At 50.9% G+C, this 19,735-nt stretch overlaps 2 protein-coding genes across 2 annotated transcripts in view; both read right to left on the reverse strand.

Moving 5' to 3' along the window:
* LOC128268627 (synaptic vesicle membrane protein VAT-1 homolog-like) overlaps positions 1 to 5,027 on the reverse strand; it is a 46,117-nt gene extending 41,090 nt beyond the window's left edge. Inside the window, exon 1 of the mRNA XM_053005762.1 lies at positions 4,655 to 5,027. The gene's annotated coding sequence lies outside the window, so the exon portion shown is untranslated. The remainder of the gene's footprint in view (positions 1 to 4,654) is intronic.
* A 6,591-nt stretch (positions 5,028 to 11,618) lies between these two features.
* On the reverse strand, positions 11,619 to 18,068 carry LOC128267841 (retinoblastoma family protein-like). The gene is made up of 9 exons (XM_053004788.1): positions 17,922 to 18,068; positions 15,466 to 15,605; positions 13,944 to 15,384; positions 13,692 to 13,872; positions 13,196 to 13,468; positions 12,644 to 12,765; positions 12,094 to 12,573; positions 11,839 to 12,009; positions 11,619 to 11,771 (listed from the first exon to the last, which is right to left on the reverse strand). The coding sequence occupies exons 1-9, from the start codon at positions 18,066 to 18,068 to the stop codon at positions 11,619 to 11,621; spliced, it is 3,108 nt and encodes a 1,035-aa protein (XP_052860748.1).
* Positions 18,069 to 19,735: the final 1,667 nt, after the last annotated feature.

The following is a 19,735-nucleotide window of genomic DNA, read 5'->3' on the forward strand; positions in this document are numbered from 1 at the left end:
TGCCCTTGAGGGGAACATGTGGACCATTTTTTACCAACGTTTTGAAGTTTGGAAACGTAAAAAATCAGCAAAGTTTAGTTCCTACTCGAGACGGTTACTCTGTAAGCCCTCTAACTTATTTATATCTAGAGCCAGTCAGTGCGCGCTCCACCGACAAGAGGTTGGTTCCGGCCGGCCTTCTCTTCGGGCAAAGAAACGTTAACTCAATTTTTTGCCGTCCGGCACGCAGATGCTGTGCCTCGTTCGCCTGAAACATGCGGAGCGACAGAAATTAATGAAATTTATTAAACGCACAAGACGACCAACGGAACGGAACGGAAAAGCCGAGCGAAAAAAGGGCTATGCAAAAGAAGGAAACGCATCATTTGTTCCGTCGTCGTCGTCGTCGTCAGGTCATTTATTTTCTTCATGTCCGCCAGCGGAAGCTCGCGCAACTCGAGTCTGGGGCCGGCGTTTTCGCGCCCATTTATGAGTCTTATTATTTTGCACACTTTTGTTCCTCCCTTTCCAGTGCCGGGGACGACACACTGACGGAATCGTATTCGCTGCGCGTGCGGATGGCATGGTCCACTTTCTATTGTGCCTAAAAGATTCTTCAATATTCCAGTGTGTGCGTCACACTACAATCGAGTGTGTAAATTTTTCACAATAATCTTACGCCGACTGTCCGCAGCCAGGCCATAAACCATTCACTCTCTCGCCCACAATGGCGCACTGGACATGTGTGTGCACCACACACTTTCACTTCAGCCAGTGCGTTCTGTGTCCTTTCCGATGCCAGCTGGTGTCTGGAAGTTATGATAAAAAAAACCTGGCTCGCCTGCAATATAGCGCAATATTTATGGCAGTCATTAAAGTGCACAAGAAGAGCGCAACAACTGTAGCGGCGGCCACAATCAAGAAACAACGGGACGGGACACACAGCACAAGCTGACCCTGGAGCGCGAGAACAGCGCGCACATCGGACGTCTTTTGGTGCGTCTGGACGATATATTAATTTCAATCATCCGTTACGACGATCCAGACAGAGTGTTCCAGCCACCCGTTCGCCACAAGCCACCGGGGGCCCCACACAAATGACCCAGTTTATGCACGAAATTACCCCAAAAAACGCCGTGCAGAGTAGATGAGACGCTCTCTCTCTCGGGAACTGGCATCAATGGTGGTCGATTGTGGAGCAGAACTGTGAAGAACGTGATACATTGCTCCGCCAGCGATGGGCAAAGAATTGCTTTCATTATTTCCAATCTCCAGTATGCGGGACTTTCTTGTAAAAAGGGACTGTCGCGAGCGGGGCCGCCGGGTGTCTCAAACAAAACGGCCTAATCAAAAGTCCTGTAAGTCAAGCCCCTCTCTAATGGATCGAAGATTGTTTCGAAGCGATTCTTCCCCCCCGGCTAGTGGAAGCTGCGCCTTCGCAGCTCCGTCCGTATCTCTCCAACAACCTGGGGCTCGGGTTGGTAATTGCAATTGCAGCGCGGTGCGTAGGAGCACAGCCACAGCCGATGGATGGACCGAAGTCCTGAGAACCGAGAGTTCGAGAGGGCCGGTTTCGCGTAGGCGATGGCCCATGGTGGGCAGCACCACCAACAGCAAACCGGGCGCAGTCGCAATTCGCAGCATCGCAGAGGAGGATGAGATCCACCGGCACCGTGTTTCCATATGGTAGACGGCAAGGAGAAGTACCCAATGGCAGTTCCAGTCCCCGGGATTAACTCCGGGGTCCAGGGTGACGCCAGCCAGCGACGAACGGTAGAAGTTAATCTGCAATCAAGTGAAAGGACACTCCTCGGAGCGTTCGATACACCGGTCCCCCCGTGTGGCCATCACTCATTTCCTGCATGCAAACATGTCCGCGTCCAGATGTTCGGAAGGCCGGTCCGGAAGGTTTGAAATTCATTTGCGACTGACGCTAGTCAACTCAAAATGTTTATGCAAATCACCAGCGTACGCATCGCTGGCTGGCTGACTGGCTGGCTGGCTGGCTGGCGACGGAACAGGTGGACAACCGGAGGACAACCGCTCGACAACTGGCGAGCGACGATTTGGCGCTTCGATGGATGGTTTTAATGGACCCCCCCGGTTGTCGAAGGCTATGGTTTGCCTCCCCATTCTGTTCGACACGTACGACGACGACGACATGTCACCATAAATCTACTTCCTGTGCCATGATGCTCTAGGCACACACACACACGCTTGAGTTGTATCAACAATGGCCAAGCGCAACTACAACCCACAGACACACGCAGCAGCAGCAACGGCAGAAAAGGCTGGCTGGTGACTCGAGCGGTGCTGGGTTTGATTTATGGTGGCAACATGAAATGCAACTTATGCTCGCCGGTGCAACTCAGCATTTCTCTGTGTCAACGACCGGCCACACCGCCACACACAACAAATGTCCTTTTTAAACAACAGTTTTGTCCCTTTTTCGCCCCAGAAGCACCAATGGAACAGAATTGACAACGCGCGCATATGATTTGCATGTTTGTCGGCTTGGCCACATAAAATTTATTGACCAAAAGTGTGCACTCCACGCAGAGTTAATTAAAATTGGAGTTGAGAGAATACAGAGCGCTACAGAACTGGCTACAACCCGCCCAAAAGGATTCCTTTCGCCGGGTGGCAACACCAACAAACATAGTATCTGTGAGTGTCAAATAGCTTCTTGAATTAATGCCCGGAAGGGATCTGTTTAGGGCGGCCCGATGACGTCACGGGTCGATTCTGGGCGAATAAACGGAGAGCCTCTGTTTGCAAACTCTTCCACGGCCAACGCAAAATATTGGCCACCGTACGTAGCAACACAATTTGCCCTGCACCACAATGGCACCTTATCGTTGGGCAAACACAGTTCCGCGAAAAAAAAAAAGACGGGGCACGCCGAAAACACATATTTGCCAAACACACACACACACCAAGGGTGGGCCACCACCCTTGTGTTCGCGTCGTTATCAATTGGGGTGTGTAAATTATTCTTTCTCAGGTTGCGCAAAAACCAGGTTCTTTTCTCCGTTGCAGTTTGCAGTTGCAGCAAACCTGCGCGGCGGCCCGCAGACCCTGACCTGACCTAGAGAAGTGGGCAGAGCACCAGAAGGTTCGGGGGCTTGTGATAAGAAACTACAGGATTACACGGTACGCGGGCCGCATTCCGGGCTGTTTGCAATCCGGGCCGGAACGCCTGCAGAGCACTGGAACACTCAGAACGGTTGTTGCCGACGTTTGCTGCCTGAGGATGGGGCATATCAGGGTCTCTGTGGGTTGCTTGATAAAAAGTCAAACCCCAGCAACGGGAACCCAACCTGGAACGGGCGATGCGCATGCAACGATTTATGCGTCCACCGATCCGCGTGGAAGCTGTTTATTTACCCCTTGCCTCGAAGAAGTGTCCCACCACGGCGTATAAACCCGGGGTAGGCTGATTTGCAAATGCAAATGGCACCTTCGGTTTCGATCGGAACGGAACGAAGATGGTATCGGAGAAATAATTATGACTCACCGGCCGCTCTGCCTCATCGCCGCGGCGTCGAGGCCAAACATACACACACACACGCTCGAGCGTGTGGGTGATGCGCCGCCGTCGGTAAGCAGAGGTAAAGGGGTTAAAGCAATAAAAGGACGAACGGGCGTGTGTGCGCTATTCTGTCGCAATGATGGAACAATTAACGACGGAACAGCCAGTCGCCAGTAAATACGGTGTCCCGCTCCTACACGCACGCACGCACGCACGCACGCGGTGGTAATTGATTCGATTCCGGCTGCGGGTCCTTGTGTCCCACATACACACAAACACACACACACATGCCCTTTGCTCAAATTTGACTCCATTCTTTCGGTGTGCGTTTTAACGATTCCGCGCGCGCCGGGGGCTCGATTCGCGAAACGACCGAGAGACAGCAGAGCGCAAAAGGAATCAAAAGGCCAAAGAGGAACCCACACACGAGGAACGGCGAGTGTGTTGTGTGTCCCTTTCGTGGGTCGTGGTCTTCGTTTCTGCACGATCCGGCGAAAGGGTTAAAACGCGCGTTGGCCGAAGAACGATTTGAACCGATGGCGACTCTGAAAAGCGCACTCTCTCTTTCAAACACTCTACGAAGAGTCCTGCGATGCCTGCGGGAGAGATAGAGAGAGCACCGAACAGAGCGAGAGAGAGCGCACGAGGATAAAAAATCTAGCGTCCATTAATTGCGTGTGCAGACGAACGGGCGAAAGAAAGAGAGGCACACACACGCAGAGAGCGAGACAGAGTGTGGAGAGATCGAAACAAAGCAAAAGTGAGATAATGAGACCGTATGTGACAAGCCCTGACAAGCCAGGGAGCAAACGCGCGGAGCAAAAGCCGCGGAGGACGACGAGAACCCTTTTTTTCGACGGACCCTTTGTCTACCCTCCGAGACGCGCTGACCGGGACGCGCTGACCGGGCCGCGCGGTCTAGAATCCAGTGAAGACTTGATCAAAAATGGAAAATGACGCACAACTCGATCAGCGGTGAGATTCTCGATGATCGATTCTCTTCTGCTCGCGGTGAAAGTAAGAACATCGTTCCAGATTGAAGCGTCCAGCAGTTCGCGTGGATTCGCAATTTTCACAATTTTCACAATCTACAATAGAACGGACGGACGGTCAGGGACGGCGAAAGGGATCCATTCAACGTACCTAGGCCGCGCACAAGCGACGTTATCCAGGCGGCAGCAAGATGGCCAATGAAACTAAGATGGACACCGGGGCGAAAGGCTTCTAGTGGCGGAGATGGACACGCAGGAACTCACTTTCCGGTTGTTGGGAGATTTGCACACTTTTCACGATCGCGATCACACACTGCTCTCAATACACGACTGGGGACGAACACAGAAACCCGCCGAGCTTGGCACCGGAAATTCCTGCACACCGGGACCCGAGGGACAATAAACGACAGTACGCTGAGGACACACGCGCTCTCGTCCGCCAATTGCACAGCACACACACGCGACGCACCGTTCAAATGCCCGAAATGCAGCAACCCTTGGTTCCGATATGTTTCGGAAAGTGAAAATCTGTGTTTGCTTCGATGCGCGCGTTTTCGGTACCGCTACGCCTGCTATGTATGGCCGATTGCACTATCTGCTGCTGATGGGACGAAGTGCTGCTGGAGTCACAGAAAACCGGCGAAAGAGATACGACACAGCACAACCGAACACTACGAAAATTCAAAGAGAAATAATGTCTTCCAACGGACTCTTGATCGTCTATGGTCTGCAGGACTGCGTGCGTCTCTGTAGCTCGCTCACTCTCTCTTTCGCACCGAACTCTTCACCAGTGTGGCTCCGTCTCTGTCTCACTCTCTGACGCCGGCAGACACCAACACACACGCACAAAGAACGCACAAAGAATTGTTTGAAACCTGTCTGGCCTTTTAAACTACATTTTTAGCAAGGCATAAAGCTTGAATGAATGGTAAATGAATGATTTCAATTTCCACCGTCCAACTTCTCGGCTGCTTTCGGCTCGCAATCAATTACCAGAAACATATTGTACGCGCCGCCGGTTGCTTGGTTTGTAGTGTGAGGAGGGGTTGCGGGGTTTTGCGATAGTTGTGTTTGTGTGGCTCCGTCTCTGTCTCACTCTGTTCCTCTGGAGAGAGAGAGAAGGCAAGAGAAGCGGGCTTTTGCGATAGTTGGTACGCAGCCATGCAGCACGCAGCCAAATGTTAGAGAAAAAAAAGAATAAGAAGAAAAAACAAACAAGAAGAAGAAGGCGGCTGTCAATGAGAACTGTCAAAGTCATCCGTGTTTACGTTTGTTTACAAGCGTAGACCCGAAACGGCGAGAGGAGAGTGTAATTTCCCCAAGCAGGCCAGACAGGCAGACAGACAGATGGCCCCCGCCGGGGGGTAAGCGGACCGGAAAAAGGGGCCAGCAATTGCGAAAGCGCCTTCGGTGTGGTAGTTATCTTCGGGCTCGATCGGCCAGACACGTCACTAAAACGCATCCCTAGTACCACGTGCCCGAGGACCTCCCTGTACGCCCGTGTCCTTCGCGTACTCTCTTCGCTGGTGGCAACACGTTCTAAGGACACACTGGGCACGTTGCCATTGTCGGACGCCGCGGATGGCCGCGAGTTTGCGCACTGCGTTCGGCAAGCCGAAAGTCCGTCACCAATACGAACTGACCGGCGACGGCGTCTCCTCCTTTCTGCGGGCCAACCGTTTCACCACCCGTCCTGACGGTGAAACTGTGATTCCTTCTCGATTGACGCCGCCACGTGCCCAGCGCAGGATGAACAAAGCCAGCAAAGGTGTGCCAAGCATCCAGCTGTCGATCACCTTAACGATTTCGAGCGACAAGATTCGGCTACTTCCGCAAGTTAATATCTACGGCATGCCACTCCGGAAGCGCCCTGTCGCGGTTAATCCACCTTTGGAGGAGCTGCCATCCAACGCATGGTCGTTAGCATCACCTTTTCTTTCTGTTTGCAACACAACAACTGCCGCCCCTCATCACCGTCGTGCTCTACAATATTATCATGTGCCATGAATAATTCATCAGTTTGTCTCCCATTTGGCCAAAGCAGAATCCTGCCCTCCACCCCCCTACCGGGTGCGGTTACTTTCGCGGTAAAAAGTCGGAAAATTCGACACCCCTACTGGCGAGAAGATGAGGAAACGGGCCAAAACCGCGTGGCGGCCACGGGCGCCACCCCGCGCACGCCACGAGTAGCAGAAAATTTCTGGCCGTGCTGTGCTCCATATGTGTGCGGCCGGCTGGGTGTGGTCGTTGGGAAAACGGAGTCAAGTTCGTTGGCAGCCGGGTCGGGTCGGTGGCGGGTGGTCGAAAAGCCCACCAACAAACATAAATGTCGGGCCACCGCACAACAACTGGCGGGGACAGAAAAAAAAAAAAACGTGAGCAAAAAGTTATCACTGCTGCAAACTGAACCGAGCACCGGCGTTGTAGCGAGAAACGCAGGCCCGTTGCAAGCAACAGTCTCACCGGCGATTTCCATTTATCGATTTTCCACATTTTCACGCTGCCGGAAGCAACATGTATACGCGCGGTGGCCAGAGGGCAGCGAAGGCAATCGAAAGGCGATTGTTGACATTAGGAGCCCCAATTGATTGTTGAGGTTTTTTTGCTGCTTCGAAAGCTGATTAAACGCCGCTTCGTTGAATTAATTCTTCTTGGGGATTTTATTGGCAGCGCTCATTTCATTTCCTTAAACGGGTCGTTGCAACTGAATTGCGGATGAGCTGCCCTAATCGTAATCATGTCCTTACTCATCGTCTTTACATTTGCCGGGAAAATGGGTGACTCATCTGGAAAGTAGCCCGGAACTGGTGCATGAGTCAGTGGGTAGACAGCGGACTTGCCGATGTCATCAAAATCGATATAAACCCATCCAACAAGTGGCACTTGTTAGGCTTCACGTTCCGTATGGAAAACTTTGGTCTATTCAACCCCGATCCCCGGGGAACTGAGAGTCTGGGAACTTTTCTGCGTCCTGCAGGGCGATTAGGCGATTTTATGTTGTGTCAGCGTGGCCTATCTCAACATGGCACTTGCACAGGCCCCAGCTAAGAAGCAATTTGTTTCATCATCTTCCTATCGTGACCACCAGACACACGGTAAAATAGTTCCAAAACGAGTTTTTCCCAGCATAAGAAGCATCGGAATCAGTCCGGAGTTACCTTCCACTTTGCATGCCCGTTTCCGCACGTGCCACTCTCGGGGTGAGGACAATGAGGGATCCTTTCCGGTTACGGTTCGCCGGGCTCAACGCTCAAACCCGATTTCTGTGCTGACCTTTTCGTACAAACCTGTCCCTAGGGCATCTCTGCCACGGCGCCGATGTGAACACGGAAAAGCAAATCAGTTGACACAACATGACAGCATTTTTTGTTCCATGCTGAAGTTATTTCGGGTCCATTTGCCCTTTTTATTGGACCGGAAACGAGCCAAACGAGTTCGATGCTTTTAAAAATGTTTGTCCCAAACTGGCAGCAGGTTAACGTGTTTATCGTCGACCGGAAGAGTTGGTTATCAGGAGGACTCGCTTATCGTACAAACGTTTTTTTTTTGGCTTACGAGATATGCACCGATATGTTTGAATTCTTGCACAGGAAATGGACACGAAACACGCCCACCAACCGGCCGACGCCGCAGGATGGATCGGAATTTCAATAAAATAATGCGGACATGCGGCATTTTTTATGTCTACTGTGTATCTATCACCGACGGCCGAAGGAATGCACTTCCCAAGCCGGAAGACCCGGAAATGCAACCCACAAGAGCTCGGGGAAAGAGACCGTAAAGTGGAACTAGAGAACGTCCCCCCACCAACACCGGAACATGGTTTTGTACTTTTCTTCCAAGCGGATAGAACGATCGAACAACGACGAAAGTCGACCACCATTTGTTTGTTCCCGCGTTGAATGCATTTCCACGCCGACCGTCTCGTACAGTCGCCGGGAAGATGATGTAATACCGACCTCGCCGGAACGGAAGTGACCACTCGGTTAGGAATTACACTGCACTTCAGACTCAGATGGCGCGGGGGTCGGATGGTGCCGTTTGCTGCAAAACTGTGTTGCACCAGCCGCTTGATTATGACTCATTCGGGTGCTGCCACTTAATTATAGGCAAGGCATCATATGATGCGATCACAAACATAATGTTCATCGTGCGACGTAGACGGGCGATTCGCTTGTGTTGTTTTTTGCCATCGGATTCTTCCGCTCTGCCACACATTAATGATGGTGGTGGCGGCCCGTGCAATCCCTGCGACCCGAGATGGCAGTAACAAAACACGCGCGCGTACCAAAAACCTTTAGGGCTCTGCGGTGTTATTTGTCCGCCCGGGGGTTTGTTTGTTTGTTTATTCGTGTCTGCGGACGCTCAGGTTTAATGTTTACTAAGGAAGGCTGAGGCTCGCTTCTCACCTCGTCTTGGGGGTTGTTTATAATTTTCTACATTTGCTTACAATAAACTTGAGATTCAGTATAACGATCGCAACGGCAGCGACGGACGGCCGGTTGGTAAGAGAGCAGAGCAAAATTGGCCTAGTATTTGCAGTAGGCTGTGCGGATGATGCTGATGCTCGAATTGATGTTGCGAGTTTCGAACATTCGACACATTAAACTTGTTCAAACGACAGGTTTCACGGTACACCGGTTTACGGTATACACCTTTGTTTTATTACAATAAGATATATGGTTTTCTGTATTAACGACTACACTAGGTGCCGCACCAGTTGGAAAGGATGCAGATGCAAGTGGGATGGGGGATGTATTGAGGTAATGGGGGAGGTATTGTTAATTTAAAAAAAAATTTCATACAATCACAATAAGCTAAGAGGAGCAAGAGCAATAAGAGAGGAGCAGCAACTAAAACAGGTAGGATGGTCGACGATAGCGATGATGGTGTCCGTTTCCGATGATGGTTTCCAGTTGGGGACCAAGTAATGGGTAACAAGAATTGTGTAACCTGTGACCACATGGTGTTACGACTATTTTAGTGTTTCATTTAAAAAAAAGTTGTCGCTTAAACCTAAAAAAGCCTCCAGCGTTTGCGGAGGAAGGCAAGATACGATCGATGATGATCATCTCTCTAGCATTCAAGGCCGGTAGAAGGATAGTAAAACAAACAAGGATAATAAAAACCCAAAACCGACCGCAGTTCCGTGTATCCGGTTGCGACAGGGAAAGGAATCATAAAACCTAACACCTAATATAGACATTAAAAGCGGGAACGATAAAAGAGAATGATCATGTTTTTTTTAGCATTACTTGATGTGATAAAATGATTTCAATTAGGGCTGTTGTTTTGGCTAAACAGTACAAGCAAAAACACACGTAAAAACCCACCGATGAGATCAAAAATTTACAAAAGTCCTTTTTTCTCATAATTTATGGTAACTGAAGAAGCCACGCTACGTGCTGCAAAGATTGCATGTCGTGCTGCCCTAATCGAACCGAAGTTGCGACCTCTCTGCGCTCCCGACTCGCCACCCATCAACCATTGCTTTGCTGATTGCCCTCACCTCCCCACTCATGGGTACTGGTTTTTAGAAGAAGCAAAAAAAGTGTTGAATTCCGAGTCCCTGTTCAATTGTGCCCAAAGTTTAAGTTATGTGTGAAAGTGTGAAAAAGGCACGAAAAGCGAAACGCTATTCGCGGGCGGGTATCTTTTATCGCTAATCCCTCGGCGAAAGGGTACAGCTGCGTTGTGTTCGGGAGAGTGCATCACACGTCGCGTGTCCACTTCCAAGCCAAACCGACACAAACCGGGTCCGGTTCGGGCAGTTCGCTTGGGCAGTGGTGATGGCAAAATGCGACTGTGATTCACCGAACATAATTACACCTACAAGTACGGGTCTTCTTTCGGTGGCAATACCAACCGGATGATTCGCGCGATCGAAACCGCAAGGGAGCGCCGCGTTCAACGTGATTGGTGTGGTTCATTTTAGTTTTAAATAAATAAACGTTAGACACTACTACACACTAGAGGAGAAGATTCTTCTTTTCTTCCTTCGCTTGGTTAACAATTACTAAGATTTCCTAAGCTGTGCGTAGGGCGACCAAGGACGGCCTTGTGTCGCCCTTCCGACGCTGTCTTAATCTTTCTCATCACACACAAAAACGCGCACTCATACAACATATACATAACACGCAAAAAACGCATGTAGAATAGATAGTTAAAAAAATTGCATTTTAATGCAAAAACATCACAATGATCGAATCCGCACGAGACACGCAGGGAAGCTAGCAGCTGGCCCCCTAAGAGCGATCGCCGCTTCCCATCGTGTGTCCGCGTACGGCGTTGATCGACGAAGACACCGAACTTTGAGATCCACCAAAACTTGTAGCCAGATAGAGAGAGAGAGAGAGAGATAGAGAGAGAGAGAGAGAAAGAGAAATAGAGAGAAATAAAAACAAAGTGAGTGAAAAGTAGAATGGATGTAGTGGCAGTTGGGAAAAAAGCGATCGCGGCCAGGGCCCAGAGAAAGGACGGCATGCCATGCCAGAACAGCAACAAAAGGCAATAAATCAATCAAACTCATAATCTCAAGACACCGGGACGTTTAAGGCCCCCCCCCCCCTAAAAAAGGTTCAATTCCCATGCTTAAGTTAAAAATGATAAATAAAATTATTTTTGATCTAAAAAACTGTACAACAAAAACCCGCTTGGATCGTGTCTGTTTGTGGGCCGAAGAAAGTCACCTACTGATCTGATTTTAAAAGTTAGACACAGAAAAGACCTTATACCTATTTCTTTGCACAATATCACCCCAACACCGTCAAGCATACGCCGACAAAAGTACGTCAATGCTACTGCCCCAAAAACATCGCAACTCTTTGTAATCGCTAAAATGTTACGTTAAAAACGCGAAAAAAGGTTGGAAACATATTCCAAAGCCACGGTCTGCGCATGCTTCGAAATGATCGAACGCTACGAACATGATTCAACATCAACAGGATCGACAGGGTCGCCCAGAAACCATCATCACATCGAGACCACCCTTTGGGCAAAATTAGAAGGGAACATTCTAACAGGGAGTGCACAGGGAAATATGAATTCGAGAAACCACCTAGAGCAAACCAGAAGAAAGATACACCGGGGCGAAGCTTTGTCCCTCTTCGCCTTCTCTAGTCCTTATCCTGCTCCTGGCGATCCTGGTGGATCTTGTTGAGACGGCGAACCTTCGGCGCCGAATGATCATTGAAGGAAGTCGGCTGGTTCAAACTGCGTACACAGGTTTCGTCCGATCCACGCACTTTCGAGTTAATAATTTCAAGGTCCTGCAACGACAAGAGAGGGAGCTTCGTGAGCACGGATGTGCTTTTCAACGGTCGACGGGTGAAGTACCTTCGCAGGGCTCTGCTGGAAGGTGTACGTGTGAACGTTGGGCGAGTCCATCACCCCACCACTCTTGTCGGTGGTGGACACGTACAGTTTGATGTTGGCACTGATTTGACGGGGCGACTTCTGAATGTTTCGCGGCTGCGTTTTCGGCATTGGTGAAAGAAACAGCGCCTCCTGAGCAAAAAACGAGAACCGTTTAGCGGGTTAGCGATTCAACTCGGCACGCACGCGTCACTGAAAGGGACGGGGGGACCATACCATATCCGTGTTGATGTACGGATCAGTGTACTTCATGACAAACGGGTGCACAATCTTCACGTAGATGTCGTTGTAAAATTTGATTATATCGCCGTATTCCTCGCGGTCGTAATCGTGGGACGTGCCGGCCACCGACGAAGTGGGTACCCGTTCCTCAGCGTCCTGCGCTTCTACTTGCATCTGCTCCGTATGCTCATTGTAGCGTATGAAAACGCTCCGATAGATGGAACTGTTGGCTTGCGGTTGGTCAAGGTAGCAAGACATTATGTCCTTGAACTTGTTCGGCAGCTTCATGATGCGGGTCGTAACGAAGATCGCGCACATCAGCAGCTGATCGAGGTGCCGATCACGCACCAGCTCCTTCGCACACGTTGTGACGGTGTACTCGAAGATCGTCCAAATGAGCGTCTGTGTTCTCGGCGATTCTAGCCCGAGTTTGTGGCAGAGATCCTTTAGGCGGGCGAGCGCCACCAAATAGACCTGTAACGCCGTGCGGAAATATGTAAATGACAGTGAGCGCCCCGAAACGCACTCGGGATCGTGCACCTACCTTTCGGAAGAAGAAATTCAACGCACGGGTATCGGGCGTCGTCGGGGCTCCGTTCCCGCGCGAAGGTGAGGAATTTGATGAGTGGTCTTCAGTGGAATCGCTGCTGCCGTTGGCCGAGTGTCCTGTGAGCAAGTAATCGGAACAAATGTTAAGCAGTTTCGCGATCGTATTCATAGCTTGACTAACCATTGATGAAGCATTATAAGTATGTTAATTAAGTAAATGTTTCAATAGCTTCCGGGAATGTATGCGATACAAACGATGGAAAAGTATGGAGCGGAGCGGAGATAATTTATAAACAATTCATGTAAGCCAATCGGCAGACAATAAGATGAGCAGAATGCGGATCGGGACCACAACCAGGGGGGGATGGGGGAGGGAGGGGTGGTTGGAGTTAAGCGTTGGATTCTGTTAGTGGTTAGTAAACACAATCGACTCAGGCCCGAAGTAAAGCTGAGCCAGGAAGAAATATCCCTCATAGATGATCCAGGCGACCGAAGCGGAAGTATAGGACAATGATGGTGACCCAAACTGTTGCTTGCGCAAACAAACCTCGTGGTGCACTGGGTGGTGCATCCGCCTTGGACGGTGACGGAGAGGGCGACGAACCCATCATTTTCTCAGCCGTGGGTCCTGCCGTCGATGGCGGTGCTGCCGCCGTTTGTTTTGTGGCCGTTGAAGGAGCGTCAAAGGAAAGTTTTTTCTTTGCCGAATCCGGAGGCGGCACCTGGCGACCGGTATTCGCGGGAGTGATATTCGACGAACAACCGGTCCCCATGGCCGACGCGGACACCGCAACACCTGCCCCACCGATCATCCGGCCGTCTGTATCGAATGCAAAGCAATGGATTGGGCGGAACATGTTTTAATTCATACCGTACTGTTACAATCTTTAGGCGGTTGAAAATTGTTTTCCACTTCGATTCGTCGAGTTCAAAACTTTCCTCTGATATTCAACAAAAAATTAATAGAAAAGGGCTCGTCGTACAACCGCACCATCTTTCGACCCCGCAACCCCGAAACGAACAGTTCGAACGTAGAAACCTACCTCTGGCAGCACCGTTTGCAGTGTTCGGCACCGAATCACCCTTCAGCGGTGTGATACCGGCAATCTGGGAGCTTGGCTCCACGTCCTTGTACTGCGGGATCTGATAGTTTTCCTTCTCCATCGTTGGCCAAAGCTTTGAGCTGCGGGCAAAGCAGCTCGAATCAAGCATTTGCTCTTCGATCTACCGGGCGCAAGGAAGAGGATATTAAATCGATGCAAAAGCAAAAAAAAAACTCCATGACCACTACTTACCCGGCGAAGGTGATTGACGATGTCGGTCGTAAGAAGGTCACCGTTGGCCATCACCGTTGGCTCGATGATGCGATAGAAATCGAACGGCTGCATATCGAACACGGTCAGTATCCACGGGAACTTGCTGTGCTGCTGGCGCAGATGGAAAATAATCTCGGCCGCGCCCACGATCACGGTCTCGTTGAATAGATCGCTCGCACACATATCGTAGATCACCTTCGACGTCGGAAGTGTCGAACGCTTCCGCAGCTCCCAAGGGATGATGTTCTCCAGCAGAAGGTAGTACAGGGCCTCAATAGCGTCGAACCGTGCGTGCGAGCTGCGTGTGTACCACGTCTCCTCCGTCAGCTTCTGCACGAACCGGTCGCGCATCTCCGCCAGCCGGTTCACCACGATCTGCAGTGGGTTGGAACCGACACAGTTTCTCATCAGATTTAGAAACTTTTCCGACATTCCGCCCGGCCCGTAGCAGTGGATTTTCGCGTTCAGCTGATTGAGAGTACCGCGCAGCACGTGCGTATTACAGCCAGTACCCGACCCACCAATGCCCACGGAAGCATCCGACACGACACCGCCCGGAAATGCCCGTGCGCTACTTCCGTCGACGAGCGCCATCGTTCCTGCGCTCCGTGCCCGCATGCTCAACGGTGTACGCGGATGGCCAACACTCCAGCGCTGCCGCTGACTGGGACTGCTGATCGCACTCAACACGATCCGCTCGTCCAGCATTCCGCACCGCAAAAAGTAGCGCTCGTAGCGGCGGTTGAGCGACTTCAGATTCTCATCAAAGTTCCCCACCGTCAGCAGGTTGAGGAACTGCTCAGCCCCGATTGCTGCGATGTACGTGCCGCACAAATCCTTCGTTTCGAACATGCTCAGGAGCACCGGCACAAAGATGGTCCGATTCGTTTCCGCTACACTTTCAACCGTCGTTTGATACTCGCTACATAGCAGGGCCGCGATGCGCACTTTCTTGCACGCTTCCACCATGGCCGCCGCACCACCCCCATGTGGCGATGTGTCGCCCGATCCGTCTCCGCCAAGCTGAGGCAACATGGCGGCATTGAGCAACTCCAACCGCCCTTCGGCCACCACATTACGAAAGATCATATCCAGCACACACACGGACAGGTTGATGGCCGTGGTGCGGTCGCGTCGCTGCTCTTGGTACTGCTCCTTCACGCACAGGAACAACACCCAGGTGAACTCGCGTAGCCGATTGTAGGAGCAGGGATTCGGTTTTGCCTTCTTGTTACGCTTCGGCTCATCCGGCGTGATGGCGGATGCATTGAAAAAGCGCGGAAAATCCTCCAGGAACGCATAGTACGCGGTCATCGTCACCCGGAACTCGTGCTGCAGATTATCGATCGTCGCCTTCAGTCGCGCCGGTAGTGACGTGATGGAGGACCACTCGTTAATTTTGTCAAAAAACATTCGAATGCTGTTGCGTGGAGAGTGAGAGAGAAAGAGATTTTCAGTATTCTCCCGGGCAATGTGGTGTGTGCTGCCGAATGTGTCCTACTTGATGCCGCACTCCTTCAACAGGTTGTTTATGTGTACGCCATTACCGCGAATGAAATGGTCAGGATTTCCTACCGCCGGACGAATTTCCTGCAGGCACGCGACGTACAGTGAACAGCACATCCAATGGGCCGGGTTTCCCTGTTTTTGGAGAGAAGATCGGATGAACATGTAATTCGAGACCGATTGTTGGCCGAAACCCCGCACCGGCTTTCACATCCTTGTTCCGCGGACCGGAACCCTACGATGAAAAGCGCCACTTTTATTTGCATTCACGAGTCAAGTGTGCTGTTATGTATCTCTGTGGCCTGTGTTCGCGCAGAATTACTTAACGGCCATTGCGACGAGCGCGCGCAGTGTTTGGTAAATATTCATCAGCCGTGCGCCTACACCCACCATCCCACACAGCCTTGTGGAGGTCGCGATCGACCGTACAATCGTAGAATAACTTAACCGCGCGCGCATTGGCAGATAATCGTCACTGTTTGCGCCGCACCCAACAACTCGAAGCTTTTGCCGGTAACGGATCTTCAAATTTAAAGCCGTCATAAACACACAGGTTTTAGATGACCATTTTCTGTACAGGGCACAGGAACCAATACTCCGCTCCTCCGTCTTCCGTTAAAGGGAATTCCATCCGGAAACAGCTGTTTCGGATGCTCGCCCAACGCAGCAACGAAGGACGACCAAAAAGGCACGGCCACAGAAAGGGTCGCACACACCTTCTTTTTCTTCCTTCTCCCGGCTCCGGCTCCGGTTCGAGTCCTGGCGGGAGGGACAAACCGACCCAATAAGGGTCCCGCGCTAACCATAAGAAGGGGCCGGTGCCATCAGCTGTTCTGTGTCGTGCCGTGTCGAAGCGAAAGAACAGACGACAGTGTACGAAGAAAAATGCGCGCCAAAACGTGCCCACCGGACGAAAAGAGATTAAAAAGAGGCAAACAAACAACAACAATATGGTGCCCAATAGCGACGACCTGCTGCCGCCGCCGATCGGCACTGTGCGGCCGATTCGCACTGTCAGGTGGCCGTAAATGGGAAGGTAGGTGAATTGTGCGCGGTGGCACTCGGGAGGTACGGATCAGTGTACAGACATTTCAATATTCTTTAAGAAATCATTGAGTGTTGAGTTTGGAAGAACTAAGTATGAAATCAAGACGTTGGTACGCATTGATTGCCTTGACAACCCTTGTTATGGGCACTAATGTGCGGATGATTTGAGAAGATGATCAAAGCCACCATAGAGTTGAGTTGCTTCCTGGCACGTAGTTGGAAGTTCACCAGCGAAGAACTTAGACGGAAGTAAGAGCAGAACGCACATTTCTTTACGGTACCATCATGAACCTAATTGATTTTCCCATTTCCGGTAAGGTGCAAGAAACGGTGCTGTTTAACTGTGTGACTAATTTTTGTGCATTTCACACAATTGTGCCCATAGTCCGCCGGCCGGCCACACAATACATTTGCCGTAAAGCGTGTCTTTATCACGCTTCGTTGGGTGCGCGCTAGCAAAACGCATACAGAGATAGCAAACAAATCGCGAGATACGCCACCATTCCGCGCACCGGTCCGTGGTCTCCTCCTCGCGCCACTTCCAAAGTGTTCGCCAAGCTAATTTCTGTGCCCGGTTTTTTCGTTTACCATCGACCTATGTATCGGGTGTTCGGAGACGCGCGCGCCGTTCGTTCGCTGTGAGGGAAGAGATTACTAGCCTAACGAATGCACCGTTTTTTGATATTTGATCCGCTGCGTGCATGGCCAGAAGAAACCGAATCGGGCTGGGTCGGGAAATTGTTACCGCGAGCGCAAACATTTTACTTTATGCGCCCCAAAAGGGTGAAACATATGGAAGATGGACAGTGTTCCCCAAAAACTCGTATGGCCGGGATTGAAATTGAGTCAATATCATTCCGGTACCGGCTGATTCGCTGCATCATGGCCAGAAAATCATTTTACGGTTAGCAGCCACACGGCAGACTGCCGGCCGGACGACACACGCGGCCCCAAGAAACATCTTTCGATGGTCTTACAAGACGGGCGCTGGGGAACGTTTGACAGTGTTGGTGGAGTGCACGATCATCACTCGAGGAGGCAGGGAGAGAACAAATCAAATAATTATTGCAATTAAAAGAAGCGCACGCCCGTGTCGGCGCCGCATGCAGCAGATTCGGCGGCGCAACGAGGCCAACGCACTCGTCATTGAATGCATTGAGTGCGCGAATTGCGAATCGCGATCCCGAATCGACGCCCGAGAGTGCCGGAAGTTTCCGTTCGATCCCCCCCTAACCACTCGTTTCGCCGAATTTGAATGAAAATGCGATCAAAGAGAAGAATGAACGTGACCATCGCTCAAGGTGAGCGGGGACGCAAATTTTGAAACAAAGGCAACACCAGAGGATCATTCCATTGTGGGGATTTTCCGTTCCGCTAGAAAAGGGTGCTACAACGTGTACTCACCGTGAGGTCGTACTTGGCCCGGGTCTTCTCAAACGAGTCCCACGACCGGCCCTCGGTGTTGGCGTCGATGTTAAGGGCACGGCAAATCTGGCGATGCTGTTCGCGCAGCGCGATCGACGGGTTGGGTCTCTCGTCAAACGTCGTCATTATGCTGCTTCTTGGGCTGAGCTGGGCTGGGGTTTGGCGGTTCGTCAAGACTGCAGTGGTTCACCGGTGAGTGAGTGACCAAAGGCTCCAGGGGGGGGGGGGGGCTGCTAGGAAATGATGATGTAATAATGATCTGACCTCTCAATCGATTTCTCGATATCGCGGAAAGTGTCTCGTCCTCCCGGTTCACGATAAACGGAAAACGCTTACACACGTTTGCAGCACTTTTCCCACGATCGTTGAGTATTTCTATTTAATTTTGATGGCTCACTCTGTGTGGGACGGATGGAAGCGGATTGTTCGATGAGAGTTTTCCGCTGGAATGCGATCGATTGCGGACCACTAACAGTGGCACACATACAAACACTAGTGCACGCAAGCACACAAGCGTTGCAGGACCCCGAGTGCGTTTGCTCCGCGAAGTGGTGCTCCGTGGCGGTGTGTTCGGCGTCAATGTTTTGTTGAAGGAAAACACCTCGAAAATGGCCTCTGGACGTATGTACAGCAGCTGAAGGGCTGGAACAGCACCAAAACCGGTCGCCCTTATTGCGAACGGAGACCCCGCGACCCACACAAAACAACCGACAGGCCGGGAACAGTCCGATGGATGGATTAGAACGAAGTGGCCCGGTGTAGTCCGGCGCTGGAAAATCCCGTCACAATTAGGAGTTCCGCGGATGTTGCTGCTTCTGAGGCCACCGACGATCTGCACCGGCCCCCATTGTGGGCAACCAAACCAAACCTCGCACACACCAAACCGCGGTCTATAGCGCTATCGTCGTATGTGCTGCTCTCTAACACAATGATCCTGCGAACGATGAATTGCGCGTCTTTCGTGCTTCACACTTCTGGCGCAATTTTCTCACACTTCTGTTGCAGCGGAACAAGATTCATTGAATAACCAGACCGATCGAAGCGATCAATGAAATGGCACACTCGGCACGATCGAACACAGGCAAAGGCGGCAATTCGTCCATTTTATGAAGGTTAATAGCGCGCGAAAGTAAAAGCTTCTCCTAAAATTTTACAGCCACAGTGAAGCTGCCAGCGAGCGCCTCGGTTTGACGTTTCGCAGGTGCAGTGGCCGGTTTCGGGAAACTGTCATACACTGCAGAGCACTGCGCCGGGTGAGTAAACGCTTCGCGGTGCGTTTAGGTGCCACATTCAGCAGAATTAGATTTGATTGGATTATTTGGATTAATTGGATTGATTTATTGGATTTGATTGGATTATTTGGATTAATTGGATTGATTGAACTATGAGTGAACATGAATGAGTGAGTGAATGAGTGAGTGAATGAATGAATGAGTAAACATTGACATTGGTATTGGTGTAGCACGTGAATGTGTGAACTACGGTTGCCGGGGGAAACGGATAATCGCGATCTGTTTACAATTTCCGCGGGTGGCGAACTTCGCGGGACTGGGGCAATAACCAGTATTATCATCCATTTGTGTGAGTATTCAATTGTTTCGTTGCGAGGCGAGTAGGCGGTAGTTTTATCGGCGTTTACGCATTTACACAATAATTTACTCACCATCTTTGTTAACAAGGTCCAAACCCTTTTTGGGGCTATGTTTGTTGTTGTTGAGCTACAGCTGTTGTTGGTATGTGTGTGTGTGTCTGTGTTGTTGTTGTTGTTGTTGAACAACGTGCGCGGAGCGAGA

Source organism: Anopheles cruzii, chromosome 2 (assembly GCF_943734635.1).
Source record: "Anopheles cruzii chromosome 2, idAnoCruzAS_RS32_06, whole genome shotgun sequence".
Classification (NCBI taxonomy): domain Eukaryota; kingdom Metazoa; phylum Arthropoda; class Insecta; order Diptera; family Culicidae; genus Anopheles; species Anopheles cruzii.

Excerpts from the sequence above, each read along its gene's own strand:
- LOC128267841 (XM_053004788.1), bottom strand. The coding sequence starts at position 18,068 with ATGACGACGTTTGACGAGAGACCCAACCCGTCGATCGCGCTGCGCGAA. Across the intron at positions 13,469-13,691 it reads TGCAAACGGTGCTGCCAGAG|ACGGCCGGATGATCGGTGGG; the intron begins GTAGGTTTCTAC and ends CATTCGATACAG. Across the intron at positions 12,010-12,093 it reads CGTACATCAACACGGATATG|GAGGCGCTGTTTCTTTCACC; the intron begins GTATGGTCCCCC and ends TTTTTTGCTCAG.